This window comes from Verticillium nonalfalfae (assembly GCF_003724135.2).
Source record: "Verticillium nonalfalfae strain VnAa140/NRRL 66861 chromosome Unknown scaffold_96, whole genome shotgun sequence".
Classification (NCBI taxonomy): Eukaryota; Fungi; Ascomycota; class Sordariomycetes; order Glomerellales; family Plectosphaerellaceae; genus Verticillium; species Verticillium nonalfalfae.
This window is the reverse complement of record NW_021167321.1, coordinates 26,876-42,274: the sequence shown is the minus strand read 5'-3', so window position 1 is coordinate 42,274 and position 15,399 is coordinate 26,876. Positions and strand designations below refer to the sequence as shown.

The following is a 15,399-nucleotide window of genomic DNA, read 5'->3' as shown; positions in this document are numbered from 1 at the left end:
AATGGACTCTTATATTTGTCGACGAAAAGAATCGGTGGAGACAACAAGCACGTCATGGCGCAACTTGTATAATGTTGGGGCTGAATTCAATGTATTACTTGCGAGACAGTCTCAACAATGAACTGTACAAACAAAATGCTAAGGGTACGAGTACGCAAAATGGGCGAGCATCCTCTCCAACCCTACAAACGCCGTTCGGAGACATCTCAGCTCTTGATCAGTCGCCTGGTCTCTCTATCGTCGCACATTGAACGAATCGTTCGTGCCTCCATAAAACCTTCCCGAAAGCAACCGGCGGACTCGCCCGAGGTGGTGTAGCTTGGCTCTGGCCGAAAGGCAGCATACTCATCACTTGAGCGGTGTGACGTTCCTTGCCGATGTTGAAATTCTGCTGCCCGAGACCGTCCAGAGCACCAACACGCAAAATGCGAAAACGGTGGCGCGAAAGAAATTCCGCACCCTGTATCGCATACTGGCGGCGTGTACGTGGAGATTTGAAAGATCGTCGACGGCAAAGTTGGTGATGTAAGCAATGTCACAATCGCGTACCTTTGGCTCCGCAAAGGACCTGTACTCATCCAAAACGTTGCTCACGTCCCAGCCTGACAGCTTCCGTACCACAGCGACTACGCATCCAGTGCGATGCTAGATGGACGTCAGCATGAATATGGGATTAGAATAGTTTCATTCAACGCAACCCTACCTTTCCGTGATTGCAGTGAATCATCAATGGATACTGTTGCTTGTCTAGAACGATTCGCAGGATGTCTCTCATCGTCATAAGAGGAATGCTCTGCTTTTTGGTCCCCTTCATTTCAATGACGTGATGTCGGATAGAGTTTGAAGCCAAAAAGTTGGCATAGAACTCGTCAGGTTCATCCTTTCGTCCCAGCGTTCTGTGTTACCTGTCAGCTTTGGCTGGGTCTATAATGTTCATTTTGGGGGCGTGGTCCTACACAATGGTGCGAAGACCGAGGTTCTTGACAAAACCGAAGTCTTCGGGCTTCGGGTAGCTGCTGCGGTACACACCAGGCACCACAATACCGAAGTTCACTGGACGACCCTTTTCAGGTACATGCCGCTTGAAAGCCAGGTCCGTAGGTACAAGGGGCAGGGCTGGGCGGAGATCGGCATGTGCAGAGTGGCGGACACAGCGAGATAGTTCGCATTGGGCCTCAAGATCCTGCACCGCGCTCTCGCATGTCACCCCAGTCATGTTCTTGGACGTCTCAACAGCAGTATCAAGGGGGTGAGAAGATTCGTCAGACCCACGCCGAGATAGGGTTTTGTAGTTGGATCGCTTCTCGAGGGTGTCCTTGGCCGCTGCGTCTTCCTCCTTCGTCCTTGTGTGTGCCCAACGAGTCTCGTTCTCGGTGACGTGGTGACCGTCTCCCTCAAACGTTCTCGCACTGCGTTTCGAAGCCATTCTTGATCCAGGGCAATGGTTGAGGAATATCGTGTTGGTAGGTTGCTGTGATCGAGTAAGTGGTGAGATGAGGAGGCTGATGGTCAGAAAATGTCGTGGTGGCGTGACACGATGCCGGGTGCAACAAGTTAAACGAGGCAAGTGGTCGTGTGAGGGACGATGTACGTTCGTAGGAGGAATAATCGATGTGCTGAATGGATCCAGCAGGAAGCCAGCGAGAAAGACGTTGGAAGTTGCTTGGTCTCTCTTCGTTCGCGTAGCATTACAGGCGAACAGCGCAGACGCGGCTGGAGGCAAGTTGGAGATTGTAATCCATCTTGTCGAGTGTCTTATGGGATTTAGTCGATGCTCGATGCGTTTCCTCCAGTCCCCCGACAGAAGAAAGGAAAATGCGGTGCTTCAAAGACGTACGAAGAGGCGTTTCCGTGCGAGGGGAGTGAAATAAACGGCGAGCGGCTGACCCTCACGGCGTCTGCGGAAGTGTATGTCGTCGATGCTAGGGACGAGGAATAGCCAGCGACGGCAAGAAGGGCAAGGTGGGAGAGATGAGAATTAAGCGGGTCCTGTCTGCAGCCATCGTTCGCTGTGCCTACACCCTGGCAATTGGGGGCGCTTGACCTAGGCGCGTGTTCGCGGTGTGGCCGCGGCGTTTTTTTCGCAGTAGCCTTTTGGGGCGGATTGCAGTGAGGTGGGGAGTGGGGGAGTCACTCTTAGTGAGGTTTGTGTGGTAATTTTCTCCTGCACGGTGGCTCGTGCTTGCCCTGGATCGATGTGGGGGTTCCAGCGCCCCGTCACGCCTGCGTTCGCTCTACCTTGCGTGGCAGGTACCTGTGCAGGTAAGAACCTTGGCCGCTGCGGCTGCTACGACAGCCGGCGGAGCGAACACCTCGTCACTGTTGTTGGGAAGGCGGAAGCTTGCCATCATCTCCTGTCGCACGTCAAAAGCTTCGTTCACAAGAAGCTTATTAGTCGCCACAATATCTGCTCCTCCAAATAACTCACATCCTCCAAACGCCGCACGGATGACGCCCACCAAGTTCTCAAGCTGCGTAGACGGATGGTGTTGTTGCTACCTGAACAAACCTCCCGCCGTCGAACCTTGTGCCGGTCTTTCCGAGGCGATGGTCGAACCATTAAAGCAGCCAAGGCGCCTGCTAGTAGTCCCTAGCAGGGAGGCCGTTGCCAGTTGCATTTTGCTAGGGGCTCTGCTTACGAAGGCCGATGTGGTGTTCCCAACAACCCTGAGCACTGTAGACATGCTTGTCTCATGTCCACCTCCATCGTCGATCACCAACAGCAGCGTTCCAACAGCGTGCCGGCTGCAAAGATCCGCGCCATGCCTTGTCTTTCGTCAGCCCTGCTTCGAGTGCGCCTGATGCCTTGAAGACCTCTCAATTGCGTCGTGGCCGATTCGTCTGGGCCAGGGGGGGTGTCTGATCTGATCTGATCTGCCTCGCCTGTATCAGCCTATTGACGCAGTCGCGCCTCTCTCTAACCATCTGCTGGTGTGTGACTGGTGCCAGCGTGCAGCAACAACGCCAGCGTGACACTCTCTGAGTGGATTGAGTGGCTGGCTGCGGTGATCCTCTCGCCCCCAGAACGCGACGTCGCGGCTCTCACTGGACCATAGCCCCTGATCGGCCGCTGTTTATCACCCACTCACACCAACGTCCCTGGATTCCCGAAGGGAACTGCGTACCCTTACACCAAGAGATACAGTACACCTAGCACCATTCAGCCCAAAACTTCAACTGTCGTTTCAGCATGAGATGAATCGGGACAGATTCTCCATAGCACGAGTCGTACATAAAAGTCCTAAATAGTACCCTGGTTGTTGGCTGCTCACGCCTGAAAACGGATTCGATGATCTATGGTCCAAAAACACATCTATCGTGCCTGTCCGGAACGAGCGATGCAGAGAATGCTTGAGAGAGGAATACGTTCGATTGTCACCCCCCCCCCCCCCCCCCCCCCAACCACGCGTTTTCCCCCGCCGAGTATTGCGAAACGATATTTAATCACGTTCATACACCTGTAGGCCCGGTACACATGCCAGCCGTTTAGGTGCCGATCATCGGTACATTATGAATGCAGTAGCTATAACCACGGATGATGTGTGTTTTGATTATTGATCATTATCGTAGCCTCTTCATCGGCAATTCCCATCCTGTCCTCATGAGACCGCCAGGCCACAACTTGAGTTTTGAGCGAAAGAGCATGTACCACCCTAGGTACCTTTCAATGTTATACCCAATTAATCCAATGACACCCCACCTAGCAGTCCCCGTCTCCTATAACGCCTACAAATCCACTCACTACGGCGTCGTCCTCTAGACTGCCATGTTGACTAGCCCATGGCAGAGCATCAGACTCATCACCACCAGACCTTGCACGCCGAACGCCTCGCGTTCATCGCCTCGCGGCGTAGCCCAAACCTGGAATGACAGTATGCAAGCTGCCGCCACCTCAGCAACGCCCAAAATCGAGTTGGCCATGGCAAGCTGGCGAGGTATCTGGCCGATTCGGAACCCATAAAAAGCGTCGCTGGTCAGGTGCAGAGCGACAGCGACACTGAGCGCCATGGAACCGAGCATCACATCCCAGGTGTAGGTGTACGGTGCCGACGTCACATGCAGCCAGGATGCGATAAGGCTGCCTAGGGTAAATATATCTATGAAACGGTCGCGAGCTGCAGGGTTCCTCAGCGGCCGAATCATCTTCATCTCTATTTCTGGTCTCTCCCTGTTTGCACTGTCTTGGTCGGAGTCTCCGTCCTGGCTGAGGTTGAAGCTCGAACCTAACATGTCGGCCAGCGTGCTCCGTGGATCGCTGGGATTGGACTTGGGCGAAGCAAAGAATGATGGTTGCGCGAAAGACACCTTGCGCTTCGACTTGTTGCTATCACTTGGGCGAGCGCCTGTGTTCAACGGCTGACTGTTCGTCGGGAAGAACACAGCTTCTGGCCCTACAGGCTTGCTCCTGAGAATAGGGTTGGAAGCCTTGCGCAATCTTTCCGCAGGAGTTGTCGGCGCGGGCGGCACCTTGTACCAGAATGGACTAGCCGAGGGGTTCGTGGGAGAGTCGCCAAATGCTTGGCTTTGGCGTCCAGGTGTACCGAAATCATTGAAAGCACGATGCCTAGACTGCGTGGGAGACCATTCCATTTCTTCCGAGTATTGCACAGGAGCGGCGGCAGTAGAAAGGCCAAGGGAGCTGATCCCAGAAATCGGTTGCAGCTCTGGGTTAGGCGAGGTGGCTTCTTTCGGCGAGGGACTTGGCCTCGTTGGTATCACCATCGACGCTTTTGGCGTCTCGTGGAGTATGTCATCGAGTAGATTTGACAGGCTCTTTGTCCCTGTGTCGGTCTCTATCGCAATGTCCCGAGGCCGGGCTGGCGAAAGTGCCAAAGGCGTCGAGGAAGACGGGAACAGTGGTGTTGTGTCAACATGTACTGACTTTTGCGCGAGTGCGTAGAGCTGGCATAAATGGTCAGCCAAGTCATCAATAAGGAAGTCGCAGACTTACAACGACAACCACAATGGCAAGCAACGCGTGTAGACTAATTTGAGCGCTGGTTCGACCTTCTCCGGCACCAGAAAAACCGGTTATCTTAACACCGAGAAATCGCACTAGCAGGACCAGTCCTTGAAAAATATACCACTGGGAAAGACCGTGGATATGTTTTGAGAAGCCGCGGAAGACCTGGGCGAATTTTGGGTTCCACCAAATGCAGAGCAGGTTGGCCCAGAAACTCATGCGTACCAACACAGAAGATTGAGGGAGGGCATCTGCCATCCAGCGGAGGACGGAAGTCCATGCTGGTGGGAGCTCGTCTGGGTCACGCAAAGGCCCAGTTGTCGTGGTCGACAGCGCATCGGCCATTATCGCGAAGTGCCAGAGCAACTGGCCCGTCAATCCAGCGAGCCAAAACCACCGTCCAAGTGTGTCAGCCATGTCGAGAGCGGTCCATCGTTTCGGAGAGGCGCGCCGCTGCCTACTCCTCTCCATCATGCGCCGCAGATGATCGGTCCGCGCAGTGTAGCCAGCCTGCTGCACCTGAGCCAGGACCTTGGGTTCACAGTCTGTACATATTTGCGGGTACCGCTCTTCGAGCCGTTGTCGGAACTTGTAGTAATTCTTCTCGAGCTGCGCGTATTCGGGATGATCGGGATCTTCCGGGAGATATTGCGCCAGGGATGCGGTGAATAGATGTTGGTTCTTGAGACATGTCGAACAGAATATGCTTTGTGCTTGCGCCGCTGGCTCGGGGGACTGCGACCGTGGTATGGCGTATTGTGTGGGCTGAGTTGTTGAAGTTGTTGATGCAACAGGAGGATCGGTGATTTCGCCATTCTTCGAAAGCTATTGTATCAGATGATGACACGTATGGAATTTTTGTCATGCCCTCACCTCGTCGAGATAGTTCGTTGCGTCGCACTTCAAGCAGAGGAAGTCACTGATGATACCGTTGAACTTGACCGAGGAGCGTTTGCCGCAGTAAAAGCACGTCAGGTTGCCCCTTGATCTGAGGCTCGCCATTGTACTCGGAGTCCGTAGTACCATGACAGGCAAAATGCCATTTATGTCAAAGCTCCGTCTTATGTTGAAGGAACGTTGAACTCCAAGTGGCCTGGTGTTCCTTGCTGATCTTCTGGAAATTATGCCGGGCGGTCAGGCGACTTTTTTGTAGGTTGACCTGTAGCTTCTTGTTAATTGCTGGGACCCTCCAGCTCAGGGTCGGAGTGATGTCACCTTCTATGCGGGTGGAACTGCAATCACGTGATGAGTAAGCACCACCTGCCCCCGGTTCAGGCACCCGCACCTACCTATCCATTGGCAAGGACTTACAGGAATTGGTGTACCAATCACATGACAGGCAACACCTGGTGCCCATCGTTCACCCAATCTACCTAGGTACCTACAAGTACCTACCTTACCTTAGGTAGGTACCTTAGGTACCTTGGACGATAAATCTTACGGCCTACCTATACCAGAGAGCAGACGAGTGTTGCGGGAGACGACTTCATAGCCTGCAGCAAACTGTTCACTTCATTGCCCGGGATAACAGCACAGCAGAACCGCCGGACGGCGACGTCACCGCCCAACGATGTCATCCAAGTCAGCAGGGCTTTTTCTGCTAAAGACTGTAGCAGTTTTCTGTTGCATCGGACTTTGTGCCCTTCTTTATTCCTCGTGGATTGTTTTTGCCGCCTTGTCCGTATCTGGGATCTCTATATCTGCAGTCTTTGCTTTTGTGCGTATCATTTCATCCTTCTGAGTGAGAACGCACTAAACGATATAGGTACGCCACAACCAGCTTCATAAGACCCGAGAAAACCACCCCATCAACCTAGAAACTGCGAGGAGTCATGTGAGCAAGACTACAAACCTTAATGGAGCATATCTTCTCGTCGTCCTGGGCTCAGGTGGCCATACGAAGGAGATGCTTGCCATGCTGGAAATCGGCTTCGCTCCGCTCTCGTCCATTCACCGCCGTTATCTCGTATCGAGCGGAGATGCAATGTCGCTCAAACAGGTCAAGGCTTTTGAAGAACTGGTTCTGAATGCTCACGGCGAGTCTGAAGCTGGAACATACGATGTCCACACCGTTACGCGGGCTCGCAAAGTCCATCAACCACTACTCTCCACGCCTCTTACTGCTCTGTTGTCTGTCTTGGAGATATTTCCTCTCCTGACCAACTCACCGTTTGCCGGTACCCGAAGTCGTCAAAAGTATCCTGATATCATCATTACGAACGGCCCGGCTACAGGTTTCTTCGTAGGACTTGTTGCCCACGTACTGAAACTTTTCTTCCTCGCACCAGAAGACGTCATGCAGATTTTCTATGTAGAGTCATGGGCGCGCATCAAGACTCTGAGCCTCACAGGAAAGCTCTTCTACTACACCAAAATCGCAGACGTTTTTCTCGTTCAGCATGAGTACGTAGCCCAGAGATACGGCGTGCCCAACGCGGGATGTTTAGTGGTAGACCAGGCCAGTAATTGAGATGCTCCGAGCTTTTGCAGCGTATTGTACATTACTCTCGTACGTAGGTATTAATACAACAAGTCGTACACACCCATGAAGGGAGGATCTATTCCTTCTCAGCAGCCTCAACCGCCGCAACATCGTCGTCTGTAGCTTCGTCTCCCTTGCCAAACTTGTGATAGGAGGCACTTCGATCTTGCTCTATCCGGACAACCTCGGACTGTGCCCACTGCTTCCAAGTCTCGTACTGCTTGTCCTCGAGATCCTGCGCGATATCCAGCTTGTTCTTGCCGAAGTAAGCCCCGACGTACCGGGCCTCTTCTCTAGCTACCCTCTTCTCGACCTCCTCTTCCTGTCGCAGAGCGTAGAACTCTTTCCTGGCCATGTCGTAGGCTTGATCGCGTGGCAAACCGGTATTGTTCATGAGCCACATTTGTCTTTGCACGACACTAATGAATGTGTTAGCTTGTTTGAGAATGCTCGTCTCGATTTGCTTTGTTGGCCTTTTCCTGACCTTTCGCCGCTGATCGCCAGTCCGGGTTGCCGCAGGCCACGACTCCAATCACATCGTTGCCAATCCTTTCCATCGAGTTCGAGTACGACTCTCGGGCGCGCCAGCTCCCAAGGATGGTCCTTAAAGAATATCGTTCGTAGTTCATCCTCCTCGTAGGTGATCTGCTGGGGCTTGAATAGGTTTCGAGGCTTCCTGCTCTTGGATGTAGACGCCTGGAGAACGGTCGCTCGCGACCTTATGACTGTCTCGGTAGGGGGGATCGACTTCAGGGCCTTGTACCATGGCGGCGCCTGGACTTGATGTTGCGGCAAGATTCGGTGGCCCAGCTCTTCGGTGACGGTCTGGAAAACCCTGGCGGGACGTAATTGTTTGCCCATCGCAACTGTATGACGAGTGTTGAGAGGGAGATTGTCGAATTGAGAGAATTGACTCACGAGTGACCCGATCGAGGAAGTCTGACTTTGGAGCAAGATCAATTGCTGGTTTACACCTTTCGTCGCGTACTAGGCCATGAAATTTGGAGCTTCGGTCAGGAGGATCCACCATCCTGGTCACAGCCATGCATATATCTTGCACATGCATATATGGATACATGTCCATGCACGTAGGAGATTCGCCTTGTAAAATCTCCCCGAACTCTCTCATCGGCACAGCCTGTCTTCAACACTTCGACGACCATAGATTTCCCCCTTCCGTCACGGCCGCGCGAGACATCCGACATTGCCGAGCTGGGAGGAAGCTGGCAGCCCCCCATCGAGATGCCGGACAACTGATGAAAGCTCTCAGAGGCTTTGACGGGTCGCTACGCGGCGCGATCCGTTCGAAACGACCGTCGAACTCGCCCACCATTGGACCAACACCAAAGCTGCGGGCTCGCGAACGATCCAGAAAGTCCGCACGCACAGCCAGAATACAAGCAACACCATCTCCCACTGTATCCTTGACGTGCAAACCGTCTTTGCAGATTCCACACTGCCCTCTTACAGCATCATGGCTTCTTTCGACATTCCTGCCAGGACCTTCACGCATAGTCGTAAGCCGCTCTACGTCAAACCCGTCCCCTGGACGCCGCCAGCAATGCCGCCAATATGGCCACGCTGCCGCGATCGCGTCTTGTAGTGCCCAGCCCGACCACACAGGATATATGCTGCAGCGGAAGAAGGACCTTCTCGCAGTTGTCGGCGATTACCGCATCGGAGCTGTGGAGGATCACCTCGAGCTCGTCAGAGACCCTTACATGCGGCGGTACGCTCGACCAGATGGCCCGAACCTGACGATATCGGACAAGAAGGAGGACTCGCAGTACCCAAGCTCTGATCAAACGCTTCGAGGCGATAGAAAGGTGGCCAAGGATGCGAACACATTACGCATGAGCATAAGCTTACGCTTGAGACACCCCGGCCACATCGGCCTGAGGACTATCTACCGCCAATACAGCGCTTTGCCGACGCCGCGAATGCTCTACCTGTCGGCAAATTTACGGCACCGTTTGCTCAAGGTTCTAGGCACACCCAAGACGAAAAACTCGAAATCAATGCTCCGTTACTTCTCAGTCATCGGCGACGTCAAAGATTGCGGCCTAAGCTTGCAGCGTCGAGAGTGGAATGCCGCCTTGGCACTTGCCAGTCAATACGCACGAAGCATCACCGACGCTGAGGCGGAATCAGGATTGCACCTTTGGAACGAGATGGAGAAGAGCGGCGGACACTTGGGCAATGGAGTGACCTTCAACATTTTATTCGACGCAGCGGCAAAGTCGGGCAATTTTACCCTGGCCGAGCGCATATACAAGGAGATGGAATCGAGAGGAATTGAGTTCAACCGGTACCACCACGTCAGCTTGATTCACTTTTTCGGCCTGCGAGGCGACGTTGACGGTATACGGGCCGCATACAAAGAAATGGTCGAGGCGGGGGAGATGATCGACACCGTCGTGCTCAATTGTCTAATTGCGAGCTTCTTCCGTGCAGGAGACGAAGACGCCGCCCTTCGAGTCTACGATCACATGAAGAATAGTGGCTCCAAGGGCGCAACAATTCCTTCCCCAGACTATCACGCAAACAGGGTCGTTGCCCAAGTTCTCATAATGTTTGGTAAGGTCGGACAGCAGCATCCTGCTATGCGATCGTCCTTTCAACAACTAGCAAGCACGACACCTGATCTCCGCACATATCGCATACTCATACGACATCATGCCATCAAGGGCAATCTCAACCGCGTCGTTCAATTCCTCGACGAGATGAAGCGCTTCGATGTTCCCTTGCACGGCGCCATATTTCTCCTTTTATTCAAGGCATTTGCGAACCACGGGGGCCACAGACAGTCCGCCTGGGCCAAGGACCGGCTTCAGAACCTCTTCTCAGCACTGCTGCAAGCGGTTGACAACGGTGTCAACAGTCTTTACATAGACACGTGGCTTGCCGGCTGGGCTCTCAAAGCGTGCATGCGATGCGGTGACGAGAGTTTAGTCCTGAATACATACGTTGAGCTCAAGGCACGATGGCAATTGTCGCCGGATCGGGAAGAGTACATGGAGCATTTCTTGCACCAGCTGCTAAACGACAGTCACACCGGGTGGTCAAAGAAGCTTGGCCACCGCAAGGCGCCTAACAAGCGGGTATTGGCCGCGATGTAATACCATTCCATGTACCGATAGATAGATGAGATACCATGTAGACAACGGCTTGTAATGCCTCTTAGATATTGCATGCGATACGGTCGCAATATGAACGCTTTCAAAGCCTTGTTGGAATATGTTACTGGGCGAACAAAAGAGGGTCAAGGTGCGGACCATAATCTGACTGGCGAAAAAACAATGCGCAAGGGTCACTCTGAGGTAAATCGTCGAAGGATGGCAGTGTCGGGAAGACTGTTTGTTGTTGGGTTCTGTCGTGAGAACTCGTTCATGTTCCTTCTCAGCCCGAAGGTAGCCACACGAATACTATCATTACCAACAATTCTTCGCGTTTCTGATCGAGAAGAGCCTTTAGGAATAACAAATCGCTTCAGTTGAGTCCAGCGATAGGCACGGGCAGCAGCCTCTATTTGGCCTATTTACACAGCTACTCCTCCTGCACGCAACTCTGCTTGGCCCTACATCTTACACGCATTGCAGCTCGTCTTCGGTCTCTGATAGCCGAGCAAGCTTATGCCTCCGGGGCCTTGCTCTGCTTCCAGGCTGTGGAGCTGAAAGTTAGTAGGGAAACCCATATGCCGTGTCCGGGGGAGGGAAAACCACTCACCAGCAATGCCGAAGGGAATACCGAAACCGGCGCCCATGAAGCCCCAGAAGATGAAGGGGAACACCTTGGACTTGGGGTTGAAGGGGATGTTGGATCTGGGACCCTCGGGGTAGTGGAAGGGCGAAGACATCTGGGAACGGGTCGCGTGGAAGCCGCGGCGGGCGACGACCGAAGGCGCCTGCGTAGCAGCGCGGGTGACGGCAGCAGAGAACATCTGTGGAGTCAATGGTTAGCGTCATGAGGTCTCTGGGAGGTTTTGATCTGTATGCGTGCCTTGACGATTGAGCTTTAGGGGTGCGGAGGGTACAATGGCTGGTAGAAAATCCGGTCGTGATGGTGCTGTCGCAGGCTTGTCCGGCTATTCGAGTGGTCTGAGGCAATCGATGAAAGCTCTCTAAAGTTACATAAGCCCACGTGACTCACCCGCCCAGTCCCGAAAACTGCTGACCACCTCAATCGCAGAGACATGGCCAACGCATTGACCATGCTAAAACCAAGGCCCCTTGGCTGTACGTCACCGCCCTGCCCTTGAGCTCCCAGTTCAGCCAATTTTTATTTTTCTGCCACCCTGTCGCGGGTTCGTGCATTCTTTTGCGCCTGCAACCTCCTCTTGTAACTTTTGGCTATCGAATTCATCTTCCATTTCTTGCGCAACCTGCATGACCGCCCGTCGGCTCTGCCTTTTGCAATGGACGACCTGTTTGATGTCTTCGAGGGCAATCCTCGGGCAGAGACTTCAGAACTCAGCGAGCCCGAGGCCGCGCCCACCGGCGTCAAACCATCCAAGAAAAGCAAGAAGGACAAGAGCAAGAAGCGCAAGGCCGATGGCATCATAAAGTCTCAGCCAACAACCGAGGCTATTGACACCGAAATGGTAGACGCCGAGGATGATGCAAAGAACGGCGATGAATCGGAGGATCCACAGGTTGACGCCGAGGACAACGATATCAACGAGAGCAACAAGCGCCGCAAGAAGGATGAAGAACCTGAGCCCGTCTTGACCGACAGCTTCCAAACGGCCGAGTCGCGTCAGGTGGCTGGCGCACAAGCATTTGCGCCTGACGAGGGGGATTCCATGGTCCTGTCCCACAACATCCAGCATCAAGTCGCGCTACCTCCCGATCTCGACCACGAGTACATCCCCCTCTCCGAACACAAAGCCCCCGACGAGCCCGCCAGGACATGGAACTTCAAGCTTGACCCTTTTCAAAGCCTTTCGGTTGCGTCCATCGAGCGAGATGAGAGTGTTCTTGTCTCTGCGCATACCAGTGCCGGCAAGACGGTTGTTGCCGAATACGCCATTGCGCAGTGCCTTAAGAGGAACCAGAGAGTCATCTATACCAGTCCCATTAAGGCCCTCAGCAACCAAAAGTACCGGGACTTTGAAGCCATGTTTGGCGATGTCGGCCTCATGACAGGCGACATCACTATCAACCCCACCGCCAGCTGTCTTGTAATGACGACGGAGATTTTGCGGTCTATGCTGTACCGTGGCTCTGAGATCATGCGCGAGGTGGCTTGGGTTGTCTTTGACGAGATTCACTACATGCGTGATAAGACCCGCGGTGTCGTATGGGAGGAGACCATTATCTTGTTGCCTGACAAGGTCCGATATGTCTTCTTGTCAGCCACTATTCCGAATGCCTTCCAGTTTGCCGAGTGGATTGCCAAGATCCACAAACAGGCCTGCCACGTCGTATATACGGATTTCCGACCAACACCCTTACAGAACTACTTTTTTCCAGCCGGCGGCAAAGGCATCTACCTCGTGGTTGACGAGAAGGGAGTCTTCAAGGAGAACAACTTTCAAAAGACAATGCAAGAGGTTGAGCAATCCAAGGGCCAAGATCCCGGCGACGCGAACGCCAAGTGGAAGGGAAAGGGCAACAACAAAAAGACGCAGAAGGGCGGCGGCGCCGATCCCAAAGCCGACATTGTCAAGATTGTACGCATGATCATGACCAAGAAGTTCCAGCCCGTCATCGTCTTCAACTTCAGCAAGCGAGAGTGTGAGAATCTTGCTGTTGGCCTGTCGAGCCTGCAGTTCAATACCGATAACGAAAAGGCAATGGTTCGCCACGTCTTCAACAATGCTATCAAGAGTTTGTCCGATCAGGATCGTGAGCTTCCTCAAATTTCGAATCTCCTGCCTCTGCTCGAGCGCGGCATCGGCGTCCATCACTCTGGCCTCCTGCCCATTCTCAAGGAGACGATCGAGATTCTCTTCCAGGAGTCCCTGATCAAGGTTCTCGTTGCAACTGAGACGTTCTCGATTGGTCTCAACATGCCTGCAAAGACTGTTGTCTTCACACAGGTGACCAAATGGGACGGCGTCAAGACCAGGCCTCTTACACCATCCGAATATATTCAGATGTCTGGACGTGCCGGTCGTCGTGGTCTTGACTCCCGCGGCATCGTTATCATGATGATCGACGAGAAGATGGAGCCTGACACGGCCCGTGGCATTGTTGTAGGTCAACAGGATCGTCTCAATTCGGCCTTCTACCTGGGTTATAACATGATACTCAACCTTCTGCGCATCGAAGCCATCTCACCTGAGTTTATGCTTGAGCGCTGCTTCCACCAGTTCCAGAATGCCGCCAGCGTACCAGACCTAGAACGAGGACTCGTGCAGCTTCAACAGGAGAAGGACAACTTTGTCATCACGGATGAATCGACAGTCAAGGATTATTACAACATCAGAACCCAACTTGAGCAGTTCGCCATGGATATGCGGGCTGTCATTCAACATCCGTCACACTGTCTCGACTTTTTACAGCCTGGCCGCCTTGTCCGCATCTACAACCCGAAGCTTCAGGAGGCTAGCCTCGACGGAACGGACTTTGGCTGGGGTGTCGTTGCCAATTTTACTAAGCGCCGCGCTCCCGATAGTAGAAAGGGCGAGCCCGAGTACCCGCCACAAGAGTCCATCATGATTGATGTTATGCTTCCCATCTCGCCTGACAGCGATGAGATCACACAGGGCTTCAACATCACGACCGAGATGCCCAAAAACGTTTACCCCGAGTCGACTTCGAACAGCCCGGCCCGTTTTGAGATTGTCCCTTGCCTCTTAACCTGCCTGAAGAGCATCAGTCAGATCCGCGTTTTCATGCCTAAGGATATCAACTCACAAGCTAGCAAGGACCAGGTTCGCAGATCTTTACTCGAGGTCACACGTCGTTTTCCAGATGGCCTGCCGATCCTCGACCCCATGGAAAACATGGGCATCAAGGATGATTCCTTCATCAAGCTCCTGCGCAAGATTGAGGTTCTCGAGTCTCGCCTTCTGACGAACCCACTCCACGGATCGCCCCTTTTACCGGAGCTCTACCTGCAATATCGCGCCAAGGTCAAGCTCGGCGAAGAGATCAAGGAGAAGAAGAAGGGCATCGCCAAAGCACACAGTATATCACAGATGGACGAACTCAAGGCTCGCAAGCGTGTTCTACGTCGCCTCGGCTTCCTCAATGAGAACGAAGTTGTGCAGCTCAAGGCCCGCGTCGCCTGCGAGCTGTCGTCTACCGAAGGCCATGAGCTCATCCTCGCTGAACTTCTTTTCGACAGGTTCTTCAACGAACTGGCGCCTGAGACGATTGCTGCCGTGCTAAGCTGTTTCGTGCTCGATGAGAAACTTGAGGCTCAGCCGCTCAAGGAGGAACTTGACAAGCCGTTCCGTGCTATTCTTGCCAAGGCTAGGCAGGTCGCCAAGGTCAGCATCGAGAGCAAAATGGATATCAACGAAGAGGAGTTTGTCGGAAAATTCAAGTGGCAACTGATGGAGACGGTGCATGCATGGTCTAACGAGAAGTCTTTTGCCGATATTTGGTATGTGATATTGCCCTCTCCGACCGATCCTAGCTAATCACAGGCATAGCAAAATGACCAATGCTTACGAGGGCTCCCTCATCCGTCTGTTCCGCCGCCTTGAGGAGCTGCTTCGCCAAATGGCCCAGGGCGCCAAGGTTATGGGCTCTGAGGAGCTACAAGTCAAGTTCGAGGCGAGTTTGAACAAGATCCGCCGCGACATTGTTGCAGCGCAGAGCTTGTACCTGTAAGGTAAGTTTTCTTCTCGACAATCATCACTCAGCCACACGTTATGCGGGGTTACATAACACCCGAGTGGTGGCAACAGTCCAGGGACAGGTCAGGAGTTTCGGGTGGAATATACCAGTAGCTTTTTTGTTCTCGACAAAAATGGGAGCTTGGGTGTGTGCATGCGCCGACG

General features: G+C 53.4%; 7 protein-coding genes across 7 annotated transcripts; 3 read left to right on the top strand and 4 right to left on the bottom strand.

The window, feature by feature from the left end:
• Positions 1–348: 348 nt before the first annotated feature.
• D7B24_009513 (uncharacterized protein) lies at positions 349–1,426 on the bottom strand (the record flags this gene model as incomplete). Its single annotated transcript, XM_028643585.1, has 3 exons — positions 349–645; positions 704–896; positions 957–1,426. The coding sequence occupies 3 exons, from the start codon at positions 1,424–1,426 to the stop codon at positions 349–351; spliced, it is 960 nt and encodes a 319-aa protein (XP_028492848.1).
• Positions 1,427–3,756: 2,330 nt separating this feature from the next.
• D7B24_009512 (uncharacterized protein) lies at positions 3,757–5,965 on the bottom strand (the record flags this gene model as incomplete). Its single annotated transcript, XM_028643584.1, has 3 exons — positions 3,757–4,902; positions 4,952–5,788; positions 5,837–5,965. The coding sequence occupies 3 exons, from the start codon at positions 5,963–5,965 to the stop codon at positions 3,757–3,759; spliced, it is 2,112 nt and encodes a 703-aa protein (XP_028492847.1).
• A 568-nt stretch (positions 5,966–6,533) lies between these two features.
• Positions 6,534–7,433, top strand: ALG14 (UDP-N-acetylglucosamine transferase subunit; the record flags this gene model as incomplete). The annotated part of the gene is made up of 2 exons (XM_028643583.1): positions 6,534–6,680; positions 6,729–7,433. The coding sequence occupies 2 exons, from the start codon at positions 6,534–6,536 to the stop codon at positions 7,431–7,433; spliced, it is 852 nt and encodes a 283-aa protein (XP_028492846.1).
• An 88-nt stretch (positions 7,434–7,521) lies between these two features.
• RSM25 (mitochondrial ribosomal small subunit component) lies at positions 7,522–8,490 on the bottom strand (the record flags this gene model as incomplete). The annotated part of the gene is made up of 3 exons (XM_028643582.1): positions 7,522–7,864; positions 7,930–8,311; positions 8,364–8,490. The coding sequence occupies 3 exons, from the start codon at positions 8,488–8,490 to the stop codon at positions 7,522–7,524; spliced, it is 852 nt and encodes a 283-aa protein (XP_028492845.1).
• Positions 8,491–9,073: 583 nt separating this feature from the next.
• On the top strand, positions 9,074–10,564 carry D7B24_009509 (uncharacterized protein; the record flags this gene model as incomplete). Its single annotated transcript, XM_028643581.1, has 1 exon — positions 9,074–10,564. One exon carries the CDS (start codon positions 9,074–9,076, stop codon positions 10,562–10,564), a length of 1,491 nt encoding a protein of 496 aa, XP_028492844.1.
• A 511-nt stretch (positions 10,565–11,075) lies between these two features.
• On the bottom strand, positions 11,076–11,385 carry D7B24_009508 (uncharacterized protein; the record flags this gene model as incomplete). The annotated part of the gene is made up of 2 exons (XM_028643580.1): positions 11,076–11,107; positions 11,172–11,385. The coding sequence occupies 2 exons, from the start codon at positions 11,383–11,385 to the stop codon at positions 11,076–11,078; spliced, it is 246 nt and encodes an 81-aa protein (XP_028492843.1).
• Positions 11,386–11,859: 474 nt separating this feature from the next.
• On the top strand, positions 11,860–15,229 carry MTR4 (ATP-dependent RNA helicase mtr4; the record flags this gene model as incomplete). Its single annotated transcript, XM_028643579.1, has 2 exons — positions 11,860–14,999; positions 15,049–15,229. 2 exons carry the CDS (start codon positions 11,860–11,862, stop codon positions 15,227–15,229), a joined length of 3,321 nt encoding a protein of 1,106 aa, XP_028492842.1.
• Between the last annotated feature and the right edge of the window lie 170 nt (positions 15,230–15,399).